This window comes from Monodon monoceros, unplaced genomic scaffold (assembly GCF_005190385.1).
Source record: "Monodon monoceros isolate NGI ecotype Baffin Bay Population unplaced genomic scaffold, NGI_Narwhal_1 Super_Scaffold_13, whole genome shotgun sequence".
Classification (NCBI taxonomy): Eukaryota; Metazoa; Chordata; class Mammalia; order Artiodactyla; family Monodontidae; genus Monodon; species Monodon monoceros.
In genome coordinates, this window is record NW_021703769.1 from 28,877,109 (window position 1) to 28,899,183 (window position 22,075).

At 48.2% G+C, this 22,075-nt stretch overlaps 3 protein-coding genes and 6 non-coding genes across 12 annotated transcripts; 8 read left to right on the forward strand and 1 right to left on the reverse strand.

The window, feature by feature from the left end:
• The first annotated feature begins 385 nt into the window (after positions 1 to 385).
• Positions 386 to 5,931, forward strand: NOP56 (NOP56 ribonucleoprotein). The gene is made up of 12 exons (XM_029221212.1): positions 386 to 514; positions 657 to 746; positions 1,205 to 1,319; positions 1,905 to 2,066; positions 2,224 to 2,422; positions 2,792 to 2,979; positions 3,061 to 3,212; positions 3,393 to 3,493; positions 3,858 to 4,006; positions 4,222 to 4,343; positions 4,528 to 4,665; positions 5,474 to 5,931. Exons 1-12 carry the CDS (start codon positions 512 to 514, stop codon positions 5,840 to 5,842), a joined length of 1,788 nt encoding a protein of 595 aa, XP_029077045.1. The 5' UTR covers positions 386 to 511; the 3' UTR covers positions 5,843 to 5,931.
• LOC114895092 lies at positions 1,681 to 1,748 on the forward strand. The gene has a single exon (XR_003793403.1). It is a non-coding gene; the product is annotated as a small nucleolar RNA SNORD110 (small nucleolar RNA).
• On the forward strand, positions 2,537 to 2,668 carry LOC114895083. Its single transcript, XR_003793396.1, has one exon. It is a non-coding gene; the product is annotated as a small nucleolar RNA SNORA51 (small nucleolar RNA).
• On the forward strand, positions 3,556 to 3,641 carry LOC114895089. Its single transcript, XR_003793401.1, has one exon. It is a non-coding gene; the product is annotated as a small nucleolar RNA SNORD86 (small nucleolar RNA).
• On the forward strand, positions 4,064 to 4,134 carry LOC114895073. Its single transcript, XR_003793386.1, has one exon. It is a non-coding gene; the product is annotated as a small nucleolar RNA SNORD56 (small nucleolar RNA).
• On the forward strand, positions 4,388 to 4,458 carry LOC114895072. The gene has a single exon (XR_003793385.1). It is a non-coding gene; the product is annotated as a small nucleolar RNA SNORD57 (small nucleolar RNA).
• On the reverse strand, positions 5,919 to 11,049 carry IDH3B (isocitrate dehydrogenase (NAD(+)) 3 beta). 4 transcript variants are annotated; one of them, XR_003793237.1, is made up of 13 exons: positions 10,987 to 11,049; positions 10,787 to 10,867; positions 10,577 to 10,675; positions 10,372 to 10,492; positions 8,422 to 8,482; positions 8,212 to 8,344; positions 7,977 to 8,110; positions 7,784 to 7,886; positions 7,546 to 7,692; positions 7,212 to 7,306; positions 7,038 to 7,098; positions 6,151 to 6,348; positions 5,919 to 6,057 (listed from the first exon to the last, which is right to left on the reverse strand). XR_003793237.1 is itself a non-coding variant. In XM_029221214.1 (12 exons), the coding sequence occupies exons 1-12, from the start codon at positions 11,020 to 11,022 to the stop codon at positions 5,977 to 5,979; spliced, it is 1,152 nt and encodes a 383-aa protein (XP_029077047.1). In that variant the 5' UTR covers positions 11,023 to 11,049; the 3' UTR covers positions 5,919 to 5,976. The 4 variants fall into 4 exon arrangements, 3 of the variants coding, with proteins under 3 accessions (XP_029077047.1, XP_029077046.1, XP_029077049.1); XM_029221214.1 differs by lacking the exon at positions 6,151 to 6,348; XM_029221213.1 differs by having other exon boundaries at positions 5,919 to 6,348.
• On the forward strand, positions 8,786 to 8,858 carry TRNAG-CCC. Its single transcript has one exon. It is a non-coding gene; the product is annotated as a tRNA-Gly (tRNA).
• A 9,545-nt stretch (positions 11,050 to 20,594) lies between the features above and the next one.
• LOC114894759 (STE20-related kinase adapter protein alpha-like) lies at positions 20,595 to 21,865 on the forward strand. Its single transcript, XM_029221773.1, is given in 4 exon segments — positions 20,595 to 20,606; positions 20,688 to 21,164; positions 21,166 to 21,408; positions 21,410 to 21,865. Coding segments are annotated over 4 exon segments (1,188 nt in total).
• Positions 21,866 to 22,075: the final 210 nt, after the last annotated feature.

The window sequence follows — 22,075 nt, forward strand, 5'->3', positions numbered from 1 at the left end:
GAGGGGAAGGCGCGCGGACCCGGTGCTCCAGACAGGGTCGTCCCCAGTGCCCGGCGGGGCCGAAAGGGGTCATGCGGTCGCCTGGGTCCAGAGATCCCCGGCGCTGAGGACAGTGGGCTCCGCAATAGTTTCTGCCCGGAAGGATCGCCGCGGCCCCCGCGGAGGCCTCCAGCCCGGATTCCACAGAGCTCTGCTGCCCGTAATTTACAGGATGAAAACATGAGGGATTGGACAGTTATCCGGAAAAGAGCCTTTCCAAACCGTTTTGCCCTCTCTGCCCCGCGCGTCCCCGGCAACCAAGCCCCAGCCGAGGCCGGAAAAAGCCCGCTAGTCCGCACTCGCGCCCCAGCCCTGCGGGCCGTACCACCCCGGCGAACCCCCTCCGAAGGCACGGAAAGGTACAGTCCCCGGCCTCTGATTGGCCGACGACGCGGGGGCGTGGCCTCCGGAGCCTGGTTCTGCGCTCCAGAACCCGCTCGCCGCAGTGCGAGCCGGGCAAGGAGCGAGCGCCATGGTGAGGAGTGGTTGCGGGTTGCCGGCGAGGCGGAGGCCATGGTTTGGGCCTGGGTTCTGGCCGGGGCCCGGGCCTGCCCGGGGAGCGAAGCCAGGCGAACGCGGGGGCCGCGCTGACGCTCGCGCCCCGGCTCCTTTTCCAGGTGCTGCTGCACGTGCTCTTCGAGCATGCGGTTGGTTACGCGCTGCTGGCGCTGAAGGAAGTAGAGGAGATAAGCCTGCTGCTGCCGCAGGTGAGTGGACGCGGTGGGCTCTCCCGGCCGCGCCGCAGCCCCTCGGGCAGCGCGGGCCCCAGCATGCACCGCGCGCTCCCACGTGGCCGGCCGCGCGTTGGGGGGTGCGCTGTGCGCTACAGCTCAAGAGCAGGGGGTGCTTACCTGCATTCGTGATTAGAATCGTGTTAGAAGCATTTAAGAGTAAGTCTCCCGCATTCGAATTTGTGTGCACTCTCTACAAAATGCAGATTTTCATTTTTGCGTAAAGAGCAAATAAAACTATATGAAAAATGCAAAAATATAAGAAAGTAAGTCTCCCGGACTCCACCCCGTACCGATGAAGCGGAACCGGGATTTAGGGCCCGTGATCCGTTCATTTTTAAAGTGTTCGGTTGGTCCAGACCTGCAGCTGCTTTACTGCGCCCTAGAGGCAAGAGGGAGGGAAGGAAACTACTCATCGTCTTTCTCTCCCCCAGGTGGAGGAGTGCGTGCTGAACCTGGGCAAGTTCCACAACATCGTTCGTCTCGTGGCTTTTTGTCCCTTTTCCTCGTCCCAGGTTGCCTTGGAAAATGCCAACGCTGTGTCTGAAGGTGAGTTTGCCACTAAATATTTTAGGGAGATAAGCCTGCTACTGTTAACCTTTTAAATTGCACAGTCTAGGATGTAGGCCTTATTTCTTGTGGGCACTGTAGTGATAAATGATTCCTAAATGAAATCTGGCAGGGGTGGGGGGACTGGTATAATAATAGACCCGATCAAATGTGGTTTTCTGCTACTTTGTTCAATTGATTTTGATACCAAAAGCCAAGAGAAAGAGGTTTGGTCCCAGAAGGTAAATCCAGTACTAAATGCTCCTGTTGTGCTCCAGGCTGTTTTTTAAGCTTTCAGTAATGTATTTTATACTGACGTTATTGGGCCCGAGTCGTGTTCCTCCCATGGTTGATGCAGGCTTTGCAGTGATGACCTGAGTCTGTCAATCCCCTGAGTATAATCACTGATGTCTCCATGTCTCTGAGCAAAGCCTGAAGGGGAGGGCTCTAGGCACACCGTCCTAGCATGCTCTGCAAGACCAACGTAAGATCAGTCTGTCATTGATCAGTTGAGGGGACAGGATTCCTTTTTATAATTTAAGCATCCTTCAGCATGTTAGTGGGATCTCTGTTCTTTGCCCTGAGGTGTTGTTCATGAGGACCTCCGCCTGCTCTTGGAGACTCACCTACCATCCAAAAAGAAGAAAGTGCTCCTGGGAGTTGGGGACCCCAAGATAGGTGCTGCTATACAAGAGGAGTTAGGGTACAACTGCCAGACTGGAGGTGTCATAGCCGAGATCCTTCGAGGTGAGACCATCTATTGACATTTTTGAGTTCTGGGTGGGGGTGTCTAGAAACTCATTAGGCTTACGGTTGCTTTTTGGAAGTCCTCCTGCTTGGCTGGTGCCCATGGGTGCAGGAGCTAGCTCAGCCCTTCCTTGCTCACAGTCTTGCCCTCCTCCAGGAGTCCGTCTGCACTTCCACAACCTGGTGAAGGGTCTGACTGATCTGTCTGCTTGTAAAGCCCAGCTGGGGCTGGGACACAGCTATTCTCGTGCCAAAGTTAAGTTTAATGTGAACCGAGTGGACAATATGATTATCCAGTCCATTAGCCTCCTGGACCAGCTGGATAAGGACATCAATACCTTCTCCATGCGTGTCAGGTAAAGTGCAGGGGTGACCCCTTAGAAACAAGGTCTTGGGTCTGTGGTTTAGCTAATTTTGAATCTTGAAATCAGGACTGGCTCCTGTGGGTAGAACCACGTGGGGCGGAGCTGGGCCTCCTGGTGCTTACCACAGGCTGTGTTCTTACACTGACTGTATAGAAAGAGGAGGCAGAGTAAACGCACCTCATATACACCTCAGCCCAGGCCCTTTGCCTGGTCTGTATTGTGAATGGGGGGACATGGAGTTGAGGTTTTGGATCTGATTTGTTCCGGTTTCCTCCAGGCAAAGAGTAGATCTGGAGAGGGCTGAGGCTATAGCTTTGAGACATGGCAGCTGGGCCATGGAGTGATTGTGGCTCTTTGCAGGGAGTGGTATGGATATCACTTTCCTGAGCTGGTAAAGATCATCAATGACAATGCTACATACTGCCGCCTTGCTCAGTTCATTGGAAACCGAAGGGAGCTGAATGAAGAAAAGTTGGAGAAGCTGGAGGAGCTGACAATGGATGCAGCCAAGGCTAAGGCTATTCTGGATGCCTCGCGGTCCTCCATGGGTCAGTATAGAGCCTGGCAGCCAAAATAAGGTACAGGGCTCTGAATACTGGGCTCCTGCATTCATACTTGATGTCCCTTAGGCATGGACATATCAGCCATTGACTTGATAAACATCGAGAGCTTCTCCAGTCGTGTGGTGTCTTTGTCAGAGTACCGCCAAAGCCTACACACTTACCTACGATCCAAGATGAGCCAAGTAGCCCCCAGCCTATCCGCCCTAATTGGGGAAGCGGTGCGTCATGGGAAACCAAAAAATGGGGGATTAAGGAATTACCATGTATATTTGTATTGCTGTATGTCCTGACCCATCATATCTTCCTCAGTTGTACTTGATGGGGAGGAGGTGAAGCAGGATTATGCAGTTGGTAGGTTGGCAATCCCAGCTTCTCTAATACCTTGAATCCTTCTCCAGGTAGGTGCACGTCTTATTGCTCACGCTGGCAGTCTCACCAATCTGGCCAAGTATCCAGCATCCACAGTGCAGATCCTTGGGGCTGAAAAGGCCCTGTTCAGGTACCAGTGAGGGCACCTGCCCACACTCAGGTGCCACTTCTGGTGCCCACTGCTTGTTTGGGGATCACGGTGATGGTTGACCAGGGCTCCCTGACCTGTACAGGCCTCTGCTATGGGGGTGATGGCCAGTCCTGGTGTCTGAGTGATTCCCTGGGCCCAGCACAGGGACCAACTTTCCAGGTCAGCGACATTGGATGCCTTCCCTCTGCCTCTGGGAGTGGTGGCTTGGCATGAGGTGGGGTAGAGACCCATCCCGGCCTGAGGCTTACCTGGAAACGGGGAAGAGGGGAAGGGAGGCGCTGCCTTAGCTAACGCGGTTGAAATATCTGATCTTAAAACTCTCCGCTGAATATTCTTCTCCCAGAGCCCTGAAGACAAGGGGTAACACCCCAAAATATGGACTCATTTTCCACTCTACCTTCATTGGCCGAGCAGCTGCCAAGAACAAAGGCCGCATCTCCCGATACCTGGCAAACAAATGCAGTATTGCCTCACGAATTGATTGCTTCTCTGGTATGGGTGGGGAAGTTGGCAGTTGGGAGGGAGGGAGGCTGACTACCCTAGCAGCTTCTACAATGATGGCAGTATTTTTCGTCAACAGCAGTTCACCTAGTGAGTGTTGATACTTTGGGTCTGAGTGAAGCTGAGGGTAGAGGGAATACTGGGGATGGTGAGTAGTTTGTCCCTTTAGAGACTGACATGCTATGTTTACTTACATGCATATCCAGAGGTACCTACCAGTGTATTTGGGGAGAAGCTTCGAGAACAAGTTGAGGAGCGGCTGTCCTTCTATGAGACTGGAGAGATTCCACGAAAGAATCTGGATGTCATGAAGGAGGCAATGGTTCAGGTCAGTTTGGGTCAGGTCAGGTGGGGAGAACCAGAGCTGGCTGTTGGAGTTGATGAACTGTCTTAGCCTGACCATGTAGAGTGGAGGCATAAAACTGATTTAATGAGCCTGATCCAATAAAGCCAAGAGAGAGACCTGGGGAACCAGAGGTCTTCAAGCCTTCTCAGCACTTTTCTTTGGCCAGGCAGAGGAAGCGGCTGCTGAGATTACTAGAAAGCTGGAGAAACAGGAGAAGAAACGCTTGAAGAAGGAAAAGAAAAGGCTGGCTGCGATTGCCCTGGCATCTCCAGAAAACAGCAGTAGTACCCTGGAGGAATGTGAGGTCAGTAGTAGACAGCCCTTACCCCTGGGTGAAGATCTTAAGCCATAGGACAGAAAACAGCAGAACAGAGGATATGCCACCTCAAGTCAAGGTCTGGAATACAGGCTTTTGGACTGAAATAAGGATCTGAAACCTCTAAAACTACCTCTTGATTCTATAGGAAGGAGATAGGTGCTGAGAGAACTCGCTCAAGAGCCCAGAGCGCTGGTTTGTAGCAACACCTGTTCACTGGGCTAGTGTGTTCTGTCCTTGGCTGCTTCCCAGGAGTCCTCAACTGTGGGTAGTGTAAATTCCTGCTCTGCTTGTTCCCAGACATATCTAGAAATGGTAGCATTTCATACTGGGGGTTGAGGGCAGGGAGGGCTCCAGTGTGCTATGTTAGAATCATTCTCCCTGGGATTGTCGTTGTGCCCAGTCTGCCAATGTTTCAGGGTCCACTCTGGAACTTGGTGTCATGATTCTTTTGCAACCAGCATGGTAGGGTTTTCTGTAAATTACTTATTGGGCTTAGATAATTGTGTATTCTCCCTACTTTTTAAGTGATTGGCCGGGGCGTGGGTGGTGGTGGTCTTATTGGGCTTAGAGTATTCTCCCTACCTTCTAAGTGATTGGCTGGGGGGCGGGGGGGGGGTCACCTGCCATACAATTTAAAAATCATCCCAGAAACACTGGACAATTTTAACACCATTTCTATCCACCAGTCTTTCTGCCCTGGGTACTTAACAGCTGGAATTCTAACGGGGTGTGTGTGCGTGTTCATACAATGGATGACACTCTTTCATGCCCATTTTTCCCTTTCTGCCATCAGGAGACAAGTGAAAGACCCAAAAAGAAGAAAAAGCAAAAGCCCCAGGAGGCTCCTCAGGAGAATGGAATGGAAGACCCATCTGTCTCCTCCAAACCCAAAAAAAAGAAATCTTTTCCCAAGGAGGAGCTGGTTAGTGATCTTGAAGAGACAGCTGGCAGTGGAAGTCTTACCAAGAGGAAGAAATCGTTCCCCAAAGAGGAACCAGATAGTGACCCTGAAGAGTCAGGAAACAAGAGGGTCCCCAAGAAAAAGAGGAAATTCTCTTCCAAGGAGGAGCCTCTTAGCAGTGGACCTGAAGAGGCTGCTGCCAGCAAGAACATAAGCTCAAAGAAAAAGAAAAAGCTCCGAAAGCTATCCCAGGAAAATTAGAATGGACATTTCCCTAGTAGGGCATAACTACAGAGATATTTCCCAGCCCATCCCCTATAGCCCAATAAAAATAAAAACAAATTCACGAGTCATATCATGTCATATGTTTTATTGGACACCTTACACGGTGGGACCTATGGGTTGGACAGGGCACCAATGACCGCCTCAGTGAAGTCTTGGCAGGTGGCATAACCACCCATGTGAGAAGTTCGAACCTGTGGGGGAGAACTGTCATCACCTCTGTGGCCTGGGCCCCATCCCTAACCCCCCACCACCTAAGTTCCCTAAGGAAGCCAGCCCCAGACAACCTAGGCTCTGCCCAGAAGGTGATAATGGTCTACAGGTTTAGGGCTCTTCTCTGGTCCACTGTACTGAAGGGAGGTGTATGGTCCTTGTGAGGCTGGAGGGAATAAAGGGCTCTAGCCCCCATAGGGGTGCAGGTGGCCGATGACAGACTTGATGAAGTCGGTTGTGGTGCTGTAGCCGCCCATGTCTCGAGTCCGCACCTACAGCCACCACCGGCAACAGCCGTGGGGAAGAAAAGAGAGCCCATGAAGGCAGGGAAGTATGATGGAAATGGAATCCAAAGAGGGTGACAAGGCCAGAAAAAGAAGACAATGCAGCAGGATGCAAGGAGGTGGCCAGGTTTGGAAGAGCATGGACCCATCCATTCCTGTCTTTTGAGGGCCAGAGCCACTGTGCCGAGTTCTGCTGTGGCCTGGGCGAGGGTGGGAAGCTGAGCATGAGTGAGGGGAAATGCAGATTGGAGGCAGGAGAAGGATGCCTCGGGGGAAACAGAGAAGAGCAGGTGGAAGCACAGATGACTGGCAGGGGAATGGCAGATGAGGATGGGCTTCCAGGTGTGGAGGAAGTGGCACTGGCGCCTCATCCTGCCAGCTATCTCCCTCTGCTCCTCCATCTCCCCTTAGATAGGAAGCTGCAAGTTCTGCATTAAGATGGCCAATTAAAGTGCCAATGGATGGAGCAGGAAAGAGGGAATAGCAGATGGGAACTAGGAGGCAAAGGAGATCAAGAGGATGAAACAGCCAAGAGAAGGGAAATGAACAGCCCTGACAGGACTGGGGGAAAAGCAGAGAGCAGAGGCTCTTGGGACCTGGAGGGAAAGGAGGCCCCAACTCAGGTTCCCCAGAAAGTCCTGCCGAGACCCTAAACCCCACAGCCTTTCTAAACTCACCTTGCCGACTTTGATCACCTTCTTCACCGCATCTGCAATCGTGTTGGAATGATGCTCGAGACTGTCAATGTGGACAGAAAGAAACTGAGATTCCCCCCACATCATCCCCCTGATTTCCCCACCTGTGCTCCCCGAACAACAGCCAGCTGCCTCCCCAGGCCAACAGTGACCTACTTGAGATGCCGCAGCATGTTGGAAGCTGACAACAGCATGGCTGTGGGGTTGGCTATATTCCTGCCCACCGCCTGGGCAAATGGATGCCGGGCACCCTGTGGAAAGAGGAGTAGGCCAGAGTCACTGGGGGCAGACATTGTGCAGAAGCTGAGGTCAGGGAAGGGCATTAGGATGAAAGGTCAAGCCAGGAACACCGAGAAGATGTAAGGGTTGGGAGGACAGAAGCAGGCCAGGGTCACTTAGGAGGGGGATGCACTGGGGGAGAGCTATCAAGGGGACCTGAGGTCAGAAGAAGGGCACAGAGAGGGCTGAGGGAGGTGGTGACTTCACTCACCGTCTCAAAGACTGCATACTCTGCACTGTAGCTCTCACCAGGGACCACACCAGCTCCCCCAACCAGGCCAGCAGCCAGATTGTCAATAATGTTCCCATAGAGGTTGGGCATCACCAGCACATCAAACTGGTAAGGATTCTGCACCAGCTGGGGGCAAAATGTGGGCATGGAGGAGAGACGTAAATCCTATTCCCTGCCTTGCTCAGCACTGAGAATGGGGACACCGGGAGGGCCTCACCTGCATGCAGCAGTTGTCTATGATCATTGTCTCAAACTTGATCTTGGGGTACAGTTCAGCAACTTCCTCACAGCACTGCAGGAACAACCCATCCCCCAGTTTCCTGTCCATGGACCAAAGGGAACATTCAGCCGATAGAGTGCAGGGAGCTACCTTCCCATGAACCTACCCCATGCAAAGCCATGTCCCTCACATGATATTGGCCTTGTGGACAGCTGTGACCTTGCCCCGCCCCTTCTTAGTGGCATAGTCAAAGGCGAACTTTGCGATTCGCTGAGATTTGGTTCGAGTGACAATCTTCAGGCACTCAATCACGCCCCTCGCACTCTGCGTAAGAGAGAAGAAGCTGGGTGACACTAGAAAAAAGGGAAGAAGCTGTGCCTCTCTCCCCGCTTCACCCCTGCCCTCTGCGATTTCTAGGGCCTCACCTCGTGTTCCAGAGAGCTGTACTCCCCTTCTGTCTGCTCTCGAATAATCACCAAATCTAGATTGTTGTGTCGAGTCTTGTACCCAGGAAGTGACTTCACATGGACTACGTTGGCAAACAAGTCCAACTTACGCCTGGGGATGGGGCAGAGCCATGAGCACTGTGCCTGGTGCCCCAGTACCCCACTCACCCATGTCCTCCCACCACCTACCTCAGTCGCATATCGTAGGAGGCTAGTTCCCCCTTATACTCCATCGGGGTGTGGATCTTTCCTGCATAAACAAAGTTGAGGTGGGAGGGGGGGGTTAGGCACAGGCCAAGCCCAAGGGAACCCAGATTGGTGTCCAATCCCCTCAGTGATCCCCCCCAGACTCCCATCTCCCACTCCCAAATGAGTGACATTAAATGCCTCTGGAGGCACGGGGCAAAGGAAAATAATGTAGTTAAAACCAGAAACATTTTGCCCACTGTTTCATTTCTAGTCACCAAATTTAATTTATGTTGAAACTTCAAAATGACCTAAAAGGACAGAAAAGAATTTTCTCATGTTATCAAAGAGCCTGGGTTTCGGGACTTCCCTGGTGGTCCAGTGGGTAAGACTCTGCACTCCCAATGCAGGGGGCCCAGGTTCGATCCCTGGTCGGGGAACTAGATCCCACATGCATGCCACAACTAAAGATCCCGTGTGCCGCACCTAAGACCCAGTGCGGCCAAAATAAATAAATAAATTCAAAAAAAAAAGAGCCTCGGTTTAATAGGTTGAGAAACAATCTAGGGGATCCATGACCTTTCTTGATGTTTCTATGTCTATGTATTTGACATCTTTTCAACCAGCACTTATTGAATATCATGTGTCAGGCACTAGGGATATCAACCAAAAAACACAACACAAATTCCTGTCCTCAAGGGGCAAACAATGCATTGGGGGAAGACAGTTAATATGAAAGAAATGATAAATACCATGGGAGAGGTATTACCAACACGCACAGGAGCACAGAGAAGAAATTCCCTCTGGTAACATCAGGAAGTATCATAGAACAGCTGGCACTTCAGCCAGACCTTAGGTTGAGTGAGTGTACTAGGTTGAATAGTGGACCACCCAAATGATATGCCCATGTCCTAACCCCCAGAACCTGTAAATGTGACCTTATTTGGGAAAACAGTGTCTGCAGATATAATAAGTCAAGGATCTTGAGATGGAATCACATGGGATCCAAGTAGGTCCGAAACCCCATGACAAGTCCTTATACAAGAAAAGAAGGAGAAACAGATAAAAAGACACAGAGTAGAGAAAACCATATCAAGACAGAGACAGAGACTGAACTGATGTATCCAGAAGCCAAGAAACACCGAGGAATGCCAGCAGCTGCCAGGAGCCACCAACAGCTGGAAGTGGCAAGGAAGGATTCTACCCAAGTCTTCAGAAGGAGCTCTGCCAACACCTTAATTTCAGGATTCTGACCTCCAGAACTGGGAGAGAATACATTTCTGTTATTTTAAGCACCAGGTTTGTGGTAATTTGATATGGCAGCCCTAGGAAACTAATACAGTGAGTGAGGAAGATTCTGACAGGTGGCACCAAAAGGAGAACACTGTGGCAGAAGAAACAGCAAAAGTCAAGACAGTACATGTATTTGGAAACTAATATAGTCTGGTGTGACCAAAGCACACAACAAGTGTTGTAGAAACAAAGGCAGAAAAGCTGAGGGTCAGCTTATAAAGAGCTTACTCTCCTACACTAAGGCTGGGCCTGAAAGTCATGCTGGTTTTTCCAAGAAAAGAGCTGTAGAGGATGGACTATAGGGGCAGAACTGAAAGCCAAAAAATCTAATGAGGTGATTACAGTAGGAAAGCAGAAGGGAAGACAAAAGAAAAGCAGCTAGAAATGGCATTCTAGAAACACAGTTAACAAGACTTGGTGACCCATAATGTAGCCCCATGACAGACTACAAACTCATGGAGCCTTCCTGCATAGACAGCATGAGAGGCACACGATCTCTCAATTCCTGGGTTTCCAACTGGGTTCCCACTGATGGCCACCAATACAGTGGCGGGAGGTCGGGAGAGTTAATGTATTATGTGTGTGCTGAGGTAAGATTAATGAACATTTATTCGTTTGATTTTAACTAACATGGGTGGGGTAGCAAGGAGGCACGCATACCAATGATGGCCACCTTGTTCTCCTTCATGGAACTCAGCACCTGCTCCAGCTTCTCCTCAGATGCCATATTCTGCACCTCGCTCAGATGATGCTCCTGGAACTCCACTGGGACAGAGGCAGCCTTCAGGGGGCAGGGTCAGAATCGTGTAAGTGCTTTCCAACCCAGGCCATCGCCCCTGCTGGCTGACTCCCCCAGGCCACTCACCTTGAACACCTCCTTGACAGCGTGCATCAGCTCAGGCCCCACGCCGTCTCCCGGTAGCATAGTCACGGGAAAGGCGCCCTCCACCCTCACGTCCTCGCCCTGCGAGCGGGGTCAGCAGAGCTAGAGCTGGGGCTGGGGCAGGAGTCCTGGGGTAGGCCAGGAGAGGAGGGGTCGGGGCGTGGGCCAGACCGGAGCCGGACTTGCACTTACCTGGCTCCGCGAGGCGGCTTGCGCTACGGCCGAGGTACACAGGCTCCTCCATGCCCCGGGATTCGGGGCGGCGACCAGCGTCTACGACAGTCACATAAACCTTTGAGGTCGGATCTGGGAGCCTCACGCCCCGAATACTTCGGTGAGCCCGGTACAAACCCGCCGCCCTCCCGCCTACCCCAGCATGCCCCGGGCCTCACTCGGGTCACCCAGCGGACACCGCCAAAGGCCGCCATGCTCTCCACAGGAAGTCGCGGCGAAATGACGCCGGAAGCCGGCGCGGCCCGGCTCCCCTATTTCCGGTCCGGCACTGATGCTGGGAGGTAAGCTCATTTTCTCCAGCCGAAACCTCCCATCCATTCTTCTTCCTCCGCTTCTTCTTCCTCCGCGTTCATACATTTCTACTCACCACTTCCCTTGGACCGTGATGCTGCACAGCGCCGCTTTGTCTATTGCTTTATTTTCAGACACCGTATTTATGTTGAAACTTCAAAATAACATTAAAGGCGAATATGAGGTTTCATTTTATCAAACGAGTTTAATAACAAGTTGAAAAACAATACTGGAGAATCTGTCTTTTCTTAATGTTTATGTGTCCACGTATTTGTTATTCTTTTAATCAATTCTCACTGAACAATCGTATGTCCGACACTAAAGGCATTAATGAACGCCACACAATCCATGGGAGAAGATGTGTGTGTCTGGCTTCTTCAGTCTCCTAGCCTGCCCGGTTACTCTGTATTAATCAAGTTTCCTTGTTGTTTTTTCCTAGGTGGGCTTGTTCTTTGCTCTGACAGTTGTTCCCCTAATAGTGTATCCTAGGCCTGAACTCCTCTGAGCAGGATCGTAATTGGAGACAGAAATTACAAGCTTGTAAGTGTGACTAAAAGGGAATTTAAGACCTATTTTTAAATTTCCAGTCACATGCTGTTTACAAACGACATGGCTAAAACAGATGACACAAGTGGACCAGGGGCACGTGTTAAAAGTGCAGACTTATGAGTGTCACCCCAGACTTGCTGAATCCAAATCTCAGAATTGGGGCCCCAGAAAATACATGTCTAACAGGCTCCCCCAGGTGATACACACAAATTTGCGAACCACTAACTAGGTGATTTGTATACCTAATCCATCCAAAAAGATGCAGAGCATTCTCCCAGCCCAAGGGAAAGAATGCAGTGGTTCTAATCTTGGGGATCAAGCACAAGCTTTGTGTCTCTTTTCTGCATTCCTTTAGGAAGGACATTCTCTGCTGTTGGGTGAAAAGATTTAAATTAGATAATAAATGCGTAAGAAACCTGAACACATGAAAAGTGCTTGAACACCTGAAAAAGCTGTTAATATTGTAGCTAATTGAATAATTTATCAATGTATAATATTAATATGACATACTCCTCCATCTCCAGAATCAAAACCAGAAAACATTCACACCATCTTGCCTCCTTAGACTCCCTAGTTCCCGGTTCCACACTGCTATTGCCATCCACCACCATTTTTCTCTTCCAAATGTTACTCTTTCTTTTTTTTTTTTTGTGGTACGCGGGCCTCTTACTGTTGCAGCCTCTCCCGTTGCGGAGCACAGGCTCCGGACGCTCAGGCTCAGTGGCCATAGCTCACGGGCCCAGCCACTCTGCGGCATGTGGGATCTTCCCGGACCGCGGCACGAACCCGTGTCCCCTGCATTGGCAGGCGGACTCTCAACCACTGCGCCACCAGGGAAGCCCCAAATACTACTCTTTCTAATGGTGAAAAAGTGGGAGATTTACACTTTTTAAAAACTATATTTTCTGTTACTTTAGGAAATTTATCGTGGGAAAGAAGAGAGTGCCGTCTTGGTCTAATTTCTGATAATCTATTTTTCATCCCAGAAAATATTAATTTTCTTGAGGGCAACTACAACATTATTTCCATCCCTAAATTCTGCACAGATCTGAGCCCAGCCTGACAAACAACATCCGCTAATTGGTATAACACCATGTGGTTGTCAAAAGGGTGAAAGGAATTGATGAAGGATGCCAGTTGATTCAGGCCAAGGAAATGTGACCATCACTGTCTAAGGCCATTGTGTTCTTCTGGTGAGTTTGGTAGGTTCTCCTGGACTTCGAGTCCCTATTAAGGCATCTCTCGCTGATACTACCTGAGAATAGGGAAGTTCAGTCAGGACCCTTGAAAAGTTCCTTAACCAGACTCTTGGGCAGGTGAGGGAGGTTAAACCATCTTGTCCCTTCTAACTGTTATGAAGCATATATGAGTGTTCAGTATGAGGCTGGATGAATTGAATGTCAGTTTCCTAGGCCTATAAATTGTCCAGAATGGGGTCCTAACCAGAGCTCCAGGTGTCCATGAATATAAACCAGTACCATGAACTTGGAAGGGGAAAATCAAAAAAAATCACATCTTTATTCTCACTAAACTCTAACTGAAATTTAGTATTTCCTATTATTATGAATGTAGAGTGAAATTGTAGTGCTACCTTTAGTACCCTTGACTTTGTCACTAATAGAAATTATAATTCATACCGCATTTCAGTTGTGGCAGATATCCTGAAATATCCTTTACTCTGACCTCTACTTTGACATTATTTGACCTAATGCTAGATTTTGTTATTTAATGCACTAATAAAGCAGCACAAATAGCACTGTATTACAAGCTTGCATTATTATTATCAGTGTAATGAGTTTTATTTGTAATCCTATTTGTTTTGGTTTGTGCATTTAGAATCCTTTCTTAAGAAGAGGGCAGGGGACGGAGCTCAACAAGATGTAGCCTCAGCTGGAGTCTACCTCAGCTTGTTCTGGGGAGCCCTGGAGCAGGAATGATGTCTCAGGGTTGTCCCAATTTGAGGCAAGGCTTAGTAACTCTGCTTCAGCCCTGCATGGGCTAATCTTCCAGGCATCTCTGGCTCTTGGAGGCTCCATTGACCATGGACAACCCTCCCAGAGAAAGGGGTAGCTGTGAGCAGTTAATGACCAACACCAGAAGCAGTTGGACTGGATGCACCAGCTGGCAAAAAAGAACTGGAGAAGGCAGCTACTATTCTGTGGAGGTGAGAATGGCCATGGTGCACTGGGACCCAGTGAGGAGAGCAGGCATGTTTGAGGAGATGAGGTACAGTAAGGAGTAGTGAGTAAGATTGGTTCGAGTTCTAGAGCTGAGAGAAATGGAGAGGGATTAATGAGCAATACTAAGGACCTGTTGGAATGGTGACCATGAATTTACCATGATATGATTATGTGTGATTTCATGGAGAAAGCCAACACTTGGGTTCATCTAAAGATGTATTTTGCCAGAGAGAGGTACAAGAGAGTTGAGGGTGTTGGCAAAATGGGATCGGGAGGGAAGTGAAGACAGTGATCTAATGGATAGAAAGGTGAGAAAAGGATCAAAGATCCCAAAATAGAATAGTGCTCGTGGGAGTCACTGAGCAAGTAAGATGGAAGGAAAGGAGGGTGTCTCCACCAGCCGTTTTGGAAATGGAGCAGATGCCAGTGATAGAGGAGTCCCAGATGGGACTATGGGAGTGGATCCCAAAGAGAGCTCAAGGAGACCTCTGCAGAGAGGACTCAGACCTACATTGGGTCATCTGTGTCCCCGTGGGAGTCACCTAGGATAGTGTCATGGCAGAGGCAGGAGAAAGGCTAGGATCCAGGAGCCGGGGCCTGCTCTTGATGAACAGGAGAGACCAAGAGGTCAGAGATGGCAGAGAATGAGAAAGGTGATTTCAGTGGGAAGAGTCCCCAAAAAGTAGAACTTCTTTTTTCTTGTTAATTTTAGACTATTACCTTTTTTTTTTTTTTAAGAAGATGTTGGGGGTAGGAGTTTATTTGTTTATTTTTGCTGTGTTGGGTCTTCGTTTCTGTGCAAGGGCTTTCTCTAGTTGTGGCAAGCGGGGGCCACTCTTCATCGCGGTGCGCAGGCCTCTCACTATCGCGGCCTCTCTTGTTGCAGAGCACAGGCTCCAGACGCGCAGGCTCAGTAGTTGTGACTCACGGGCCTAGTTGCTCCGTGGCATGTGGGATCCTCCCAGACCAGGGCTCGAACCCGTGTCCCCTGCATTAGCAGGCAGATTCTCAACCACTGAGCCACCAGGGAAGCCCCTCTTGTTAATTTTAATATAAAATTTTCTTGAGTATTTTTAATTGGACAGTAGGTAAATGATTACATTCCTTTTTTAAAAATTTATAAATTATAAATAAGGCCAAAGTTTCTTACCACCCCAGCCACAGCCCCAATCCTTTTGCCCTGTCCCTATAGGCAGCTAGCTGTCTCCCCCGAAACGTTTTCCATATGCAAGCACACCCCCTTACGCACACGGAATAATATATAGTATTGTTTTTAGTGTATGGGTGTGTGCTTCAGAATAAATGGTTTCATACTCTATATACTTACTGTCTTATAATTTATGTTTTTCCCTCAGCACCATGTCTTAGAGATCTAAGATACCATGTTTTAGAAAATGAGCAGACTTATTGTTTTATTTTGCTACATAGTATTATATAATGTGAATTTACTAAATTTATTGAGGTTTTCTCACGTCAATGGATTCTTAGGTGATTTCTAGTCTGGGCTATCACCAGCGATGTTGCTGTGTACATTCGTGTACAATTTTTTTTGTACACATGATAAATGTTACAAAAGTGCATCCAAAACACCTGTATATGTTTCTGTTATGAATGTGATCTGCTGCAATAAACAGAAAACTCATTAAACAAATAAGGGTTGTTGGGTTTTTTCACTTCTTTTCTGAAGGTAAGGAGTTACTGGGATTGGTTTAGTTGTGTGGTGATGCACCCTGAGATCCAGGCTCTCGAAATTTTCACTCTGCCAGCCTTAGTGTATTGTCTAGTATCCTCATCCTTGGTGCCTCATACTCACCGTATATGGTTGCTGTGGCTCTGGACAACACTTCTGGATTCAAAGCTAGAAAGGGGGGCTTCCCTGGTGGTGCAGTGGTTGAGAGTCCGCCTGCCGATGCAAGGGACATGGGTTCGTGCCCCGGTCCGGGAAGATCCCACATGCCGCGGAGCGGCTGGGCCCGTGAGCCATGGCCGCTGAGCCTGCGCGTCCGGAGCCTGTGCTCCACAACGGGAGAGGCCACAACAGTGAGAGGCCCGCGTACCAAAAAAAAAAAAGCTAGAAAGGGGGAGAAAGAACAGTCACAGCCACATATGCTCCTTTTTATCAGAAATGTAAATAGTATCCCAGATAAAATCTCAGCGGATTTCCACTTAGGTAGCACAGGCCAGAACTAGGTCCATGACCTCTCCTACTACAAGGGAGACTGGGAAGGAGGGGAAGAAGTTTGTCCTTAAACTAATTCTTCATAGTCTGACTGCGTATTAGACTCATAGGGGAGCTTTTTAAGAATACCCATGTCTGGACCCTACCACCAGAGGTGTTGATGTAATTGGTCTGGGGTGGGATACTGGTGTTCTTTAAAAGCTCCCTGGATGACTGTAAAAGTTAACCAGAGTTGAGAACCAGTGGCTTACACAAACAATCATGATCTTTCACCTAGGGCTAAGAAGGTGTATCAGTTAGGATTAGATTCAGGTGCAAAGTGATAGTGCACAACATAACCACAACCCAAACAAGAAAGGGCTTTATTTCTTGCTCACATAAGAGTTCAGTGATAGTTGGTTCAGGGCTGGATTGGCCTCCATCCTATCAGAGGCTCAGACTTCATTATCCTGTTGGTCCACCTTGCAAGGTCTTCATTCCCAAGTTGATTCAAGACAGTTATTCCAGCTCCAGCCACCATTTATGCATTCCACCCAGCAAGAAGGAGGACAGGGAAGAGGGAGAGCAGAGGCCCCCAGCCCTTTAATGATACTTCCTGCCAGTTACACACACCACTTCTGCTCTCCTTCCACATGATACAGAAAGAAATGTGTCAGTCTTTCTCCAATGCTCTAGCTTTCATTTCAGAAGCCCTCCTGTACCTTAAGGTGCTAAGCATATTCTCCAATATTTTTTCTAATGCTATTATGGTCTTGTGTGTTTCTCTGGTTTAGGTCATTAATTTATCTGAAATGTAGTTTTATAAAAGGTGAAATATAAATACCTACGTTTATTTTTTCTGAAAGTTTAGCTAATTGCCCCAGATAAGAATTTCTACTTTTGTCAAATATTAAATTCCCACATATATATTAGGTGAAACCATGTGAAACTGCTAATATCTATCACTTCACTGGAGCTTTATTTTCTCAGTTTTAGCAGTCACTACTAGATGTCATATTATGTATTTGTTTCTTTGTTTTCTGTCTGTATCTCTCACTTGAATGTAAGTTCATTGAGGGCTGGAATTTTGTCATTTTTGTCAACCCTGGGCCCATATGTATCTGCTAAATGAATGAATGAAATTTATCCTTGCATCTGTTAATACATATTGATAAACTTTAATGCTGAGCCATCCTTATATGTTAGAAAAGCTTGGTTATGATATATTATTCTTTAAGTATACTGCTGTATTTGATCTGCTAAGATCTATTTAAGTCTTTTGCATCTGTGATCTTAAAAGAGCTTGGGGGGACTTCCCTGGAGGTCCAGTGGTTAAGACTCCGTGCTTCCAATGCAGGGGATGTGGATATGATCCCTGGTAGGGGAACTAAGATCCCATGTGCCACAGTGTGGGGGAAAAAAAAAGAGCTTGAGTTTCTCTTTTCTTTGTTTCTGCTGCCATGATCCAGTCTGGGCAGACTAGAGAAGGGCAGCAGAAACTGCTGATCAGGACTGAGAAACGGAGCTTTTAAAAAAGAGACAAGCATGGCCTGGAAACAGACATGGAGTAGGAACTACTAGGAGAGGCAACCGGCCATGAGCCCTGGCGTCCCTGCCCAGTCTTCCTGGGTATCCCAAGGATACAGGGTCATAACTGCTCTTTGCCATTTCTCAGGCTTGTGTTTGTAGTGAGCAACCTTGAGGGATGAAGTAATACCTCCCTCTAGGACAAAAAGCAGGCTTGCTTATTTCCTGCTATAAAACAGGTGGGTTCCCCAAGCTCAGTGTTCCTCAGATGCAACACAAACCCATTGTATGCATGGCATCTACTGGGGCCCTCCATGCTGCCCCTGTGGGACTTGGGGGGGCAAGGGAGCCAATGTAAACATTATGCTTATGCTGCTTAATGTGCCGTGTGTAATAAAGTCCTTTGTCTCTGTCACTAGAGTCTCACCTTGGCCAGCATCTATGAAACAGTAAGAGGCTAATTATTCACTTATCAGCAGGGTAAATTCAAATGCCAGACCCTGACAGTTTTGGCAATGAGGATAAGGTGCTGACAGAGGTATGGCTTTCTGGAATAGGAAGGACAAAGGACCCTGTGGACCAGATCAGGGGACATGAAAAGACTCCCTGGCACATGTTAGTGACTCCTCTCACCCAAACAGGGGGTGGCAGGGTAAGGGTGGCTAGAGTGAGCGTCTCACATTGTCCTACCTGTCAACGAGGCTAAGCAGTGAGAGGCAGGATTGAAACAAGCCACCTGAATGGTGCTTTGGTTCCTGCTCACTCTCCCCCATGCAGGAGGAGGAAGGATGTTATGACAATGGGGCAGCAAGCTGCACAGCCCCACCCAAAAGTCAATGTGGATGAGGTTGCTGAATCAAAGGGTCTCCAAAGCTGAAATAAATGGCATCAGCCAGGATGTTTGGAATAGAGCTTTAGATAAGCCAAAAACATTACAAGTTTATTTGATTGAGCCCCACAAATGGCATTCAAACCCAAAGTGAACAAACACAAAGCCTTGCTTACTGGCACAGTCCCACTCTTTGACCCTGTGCTCCCTATCCCTCTCTCCCATCCACACTCCACCCTCAGCTGCTTTGATGAAATAGCAGAGTATGCTGGGAACTTCATGGAGCTGAGGATCTCAAACCCTTACAGCTCTGTAGGACCCAATGTCCATGTCAGCATCTTACCCAGTCCTGTGGATGGATGCAGGCAGGGGTGGCTGAAGGCACCCAGGGATGCAGTGTGGACTGGGGGAGAAATGGTCCTGGGCTCAGGTTCTCCCTGGACTGATGCTGGAGGTTCATGAGGGAGGAGGCAGTGGCACTCCAACCCTGAAGCCAGAGGCCAAGAGAAAATGAAAGTCTTCCAGCTGCCTGCCCCCTGCCATGAACTAGCCTCTCCTGCCACCCAGCACTTCCTGCTCTCCTTTCTGGAATACCATGATCTCCTGAAGCTGTTGCAGTAGCTCCTGATCCACACACATTAAACCCCTTGGTCTGTTTTCCCATAAGGTAAAAATATCACCCAATTTCAGAAATCTGTTGCGTTTCTATACACTAAAAACAAACTGTCAGCAAGAGAGAAATTAATAAAACAAGCCCATTTACAATTACACCAAAAAGAATAAAATACCTAGGAATACTTCTAACTAAGGAGGTAAAAGACCTGTACTCAGAAAACTATAAATCACTGATGAAAGAAATTGAAGACTACACAGACAGATGGAAAGATACACCATGTCCATGGATTGGAAGAATTAATATTGTTAAAATGACCATATTACCCAATGCAATCTACAGATTCAATGCAATTCCTGACAAAATACCAATGACATTTCTCATAGAACTAGAAAAAATAACTCTAAAATTTGTATGGAAACACAAAAGACCCCAGATAGCCAAAATAATCTTGAGAAAGAAAAGCTACAGTCATCAAAATAGTATGGTAGGGATTTCCCTGACGGAGCAGTGTTTAAGAATCTGCCTGCCAATGCAGAGGACGCAGGTTCAAGCCCTGGACCGGGAAGATCCAACATGCCGCAGAGCAACTAAGCTCATGCACCACAACTACTTAACCTGTGCTCTGGAGCCTGTGAGCCACAACTACCGAGCCTGCGTGCTGCAACTACTGAAGCTCACGTGCCTAGAGCCCATGCTCCACAACAGGAGAAGCCACTGCAGTGAGAAGCCCGTGCACTCAACAAAGAGTAGCCCCCGCTCGCCGGAACTAGAGAAAGCCCGAGCACAGCAATGAAGACGCAATGCAGCCAAAAATAAAATATAAAATAAATAAATTTATGAAAAAAAATAAAAACCACAATGAGATATCACCTCACACTCATCAGAATGGTTATTATCAAAAAGACAATAAATAACAAGTGTTGGCAAGGATGCAGAGAAAAGGGAACACTTGTATGCCATTGGTGGTGGTGCAGCCACTATGGAAACAGTATGGAGAGTTTTTTTTTTTTCAAAAAATTAAAAATAGAACTACCATATAAACCAGCAATTCCATTCCTGGATATTTATCTCAAAGAAATAAAAACACTAGTTCAAAAAGATATATGTCCCCCTATGTTCATTGCAGCATTATTTACAATAGCCAAGATATAGAAGCAACCTAAGTGTCCAATTAGATGAGTGGATAAAGAAGATGTGGTATATATAATAAATGGAATATTACTCAGCTATAAAAAAGAATGAAATCTTGCCATTTGCAACAACATGTATGGACCTAGAGGGTATTATGGTAAGTGAAATTGTCAGACAGAGAAAGACTGTATGAATTCACTTATATGTGGAATCCAGAAACAGAGTTATAGATACAGAGAACAAACAGTTGGTTGCCAGAAGGGAGAGAGGTGGAGGCAGGAAAGAAATAGGTGAGGGAGATTAAGAGGTACAAACTTCCAGTTGCAAAATAAATGAATCAGTGGTATGAAATGTACAGTATGGGGAATATTGTCAATAACTCTGGCCTCCCAGCAATTGGCCTGGTGTTGGTACAGCCTTAAACCAAGGAGGTGGAGCTGGGTTTAAATTTTTGAAATTAAAGTAGGTCTACATGTTAGGAACTCATGTCTTTTCTTGTAAGTAAATAGAGTGAATTAGCCATTTGGTCTCGGAAAAGTTCATTGTTGGGGGCTTAAGAGATTTGGAACCATTTGGAGACCAACGAGGCAAGCTCAGAGTCGATAGCATCCTTCACTAAACAGGAGATCATGAGTAGCTTTCTGCCAAAGGGAGGGTGTTATGAGCTACTCATCGTTACAGGCAAAGGATTCGAGGACCTGATGACAGTGAATCTAGCAAGGTACAAACCAATGGGAAAGTACGTGACTGTACGAAGGATTAACCTAGAAGCTTGTTCCAATGAGCTGGTGACATACTTGCAAGGGGAGCTCCATGTCTCTAAGATCTTCAGCCATCCCAATATCCTGCCTTATCAAGCCACCTTTATTACAGACAATGAGCTGTGGGTTATCACATCATTCATGGCATATGTCTCTACAAAGGACCTCATCTGTACACACTTCATGGACAGCATGAATGAGCTGGGAATTGCTTACATCCTGCAGGGGGTGCTCAAGGCCCTGGACTACATCCACCACATGGGATATATGCACAGGAGTGTCAAAGCCAGGCACCTACGTTCTGATCTCCACAGATGGGAAGGTCTACCTGTCCGGTTTAAGCAGCAACCTCAGCATGATCAGCCATGGGCAGCAGCAGCGTGTGGTCCACGACTTTACCAAGTACAGTATCAAGGTTCTGCCCTGGCTCAGCCCAGAGGTCCTCCAGCAGAATCTTCAGGGTTATGATACCAAGTTTGACATCTACAGTGTGGGAATCACAGCCTGTGAACTGGCCAATAGCCATGTCCCCTTTATAGGATATGCCTGCCCCCCAGATGTTACTGGAGAAGCTGAATGGCATTGTGCCCTGCCTGCTGGACACCAGCACCATCCCTGCCCAGGAGCTTACCATGAGCATCTCGCGCTCAGTGGCCAGCTCTGGCCTGAGTGATAGCCTGACCACCAGCACCCCCAGGACCTCCAATGGCAACTCACTGTCCCACCCCTATCACCGCATCTTCTCACCCCACTTCCACCACTTTGTGGAGCAGTGCCTTCAGCACAACCCAGATGGAAGACCAAGTGCCTGCACCCTCCTGAACCATTCTTTCTTCAAGCTGATCAAGCGACGTGCCTCAGAGGCTTTGCCTGAGTTGCTTTGTCCTGTCACCCCCATCACCAATTTTGAAGGCAGCCAGTCTCAGGATCACAGTGGAATCTTTGGCCTGGTAACAAACCTGGAAGAGCTGGAGGTGGACAAGTGGGAGTTCTGAGCCTCTGAAGAAGGTGCACATTCTCCATCCTGGGCCATATGAGCCTCTGGGACACTTCCTGAGGGCTAGCCACATTCCCACCCTCCTGGGGGCAGATTGGGCAGAAAGGACATTTCTGCCAGAAAAGTTGGCTGCTTACTGACTGGGAAAGAACTTCCTGGAGAGAAACTTTTCTTTACTGCTCCAAGGCTTTTGAGACACAAGGGAATC

What these genes read in the sequence shown, in the direction of transcription:
- NOP56 (XM_029221212.1), top strand. An exon ending in CCGCCCTAATTGGGGAAGCG is followed by an intron (nt 3,213 to 3,392) that starts GTGCGTCATGGG and finishes ATCCTTCTCCAG; the next exon opens with GTAGGTGCACGTCTTATTGC. An exon ending in TGAAGGAGGCAATGGTTCAG is followed by an intron (nt 4,344 to 4,527) that starts GTCAGTTTGGGT and finishes TTCTTTGGCCAG; the next exon opens with GCAGAGGAAGCGGCTGCTGA.
- IDH3B (XM_029221213.1), bottom strand. Translation starts at nt 11,022, where the DNA reads ATGGCGGCCTTTGGCGGTGTCCGCTGGGTGACCCGA. An exon ending in AGTATGCAGTCTTTGAGACG is followed by an intron (nt 7,307 to 7,545) that starts GTGAGTGAAGTC and finishes CTCTTTCCACAG; the next exon opens with GGTGCCCGGCATCCATTTGC. An exon ending in AACATGCTGCGGCATCTCAA is followed by an intron (nt 7,099 to 7,211) that starts GTAGGTCACTGT and finishes CCACATTGACAG; the next exon opens with TCTCGAGCATCATTCCAACA.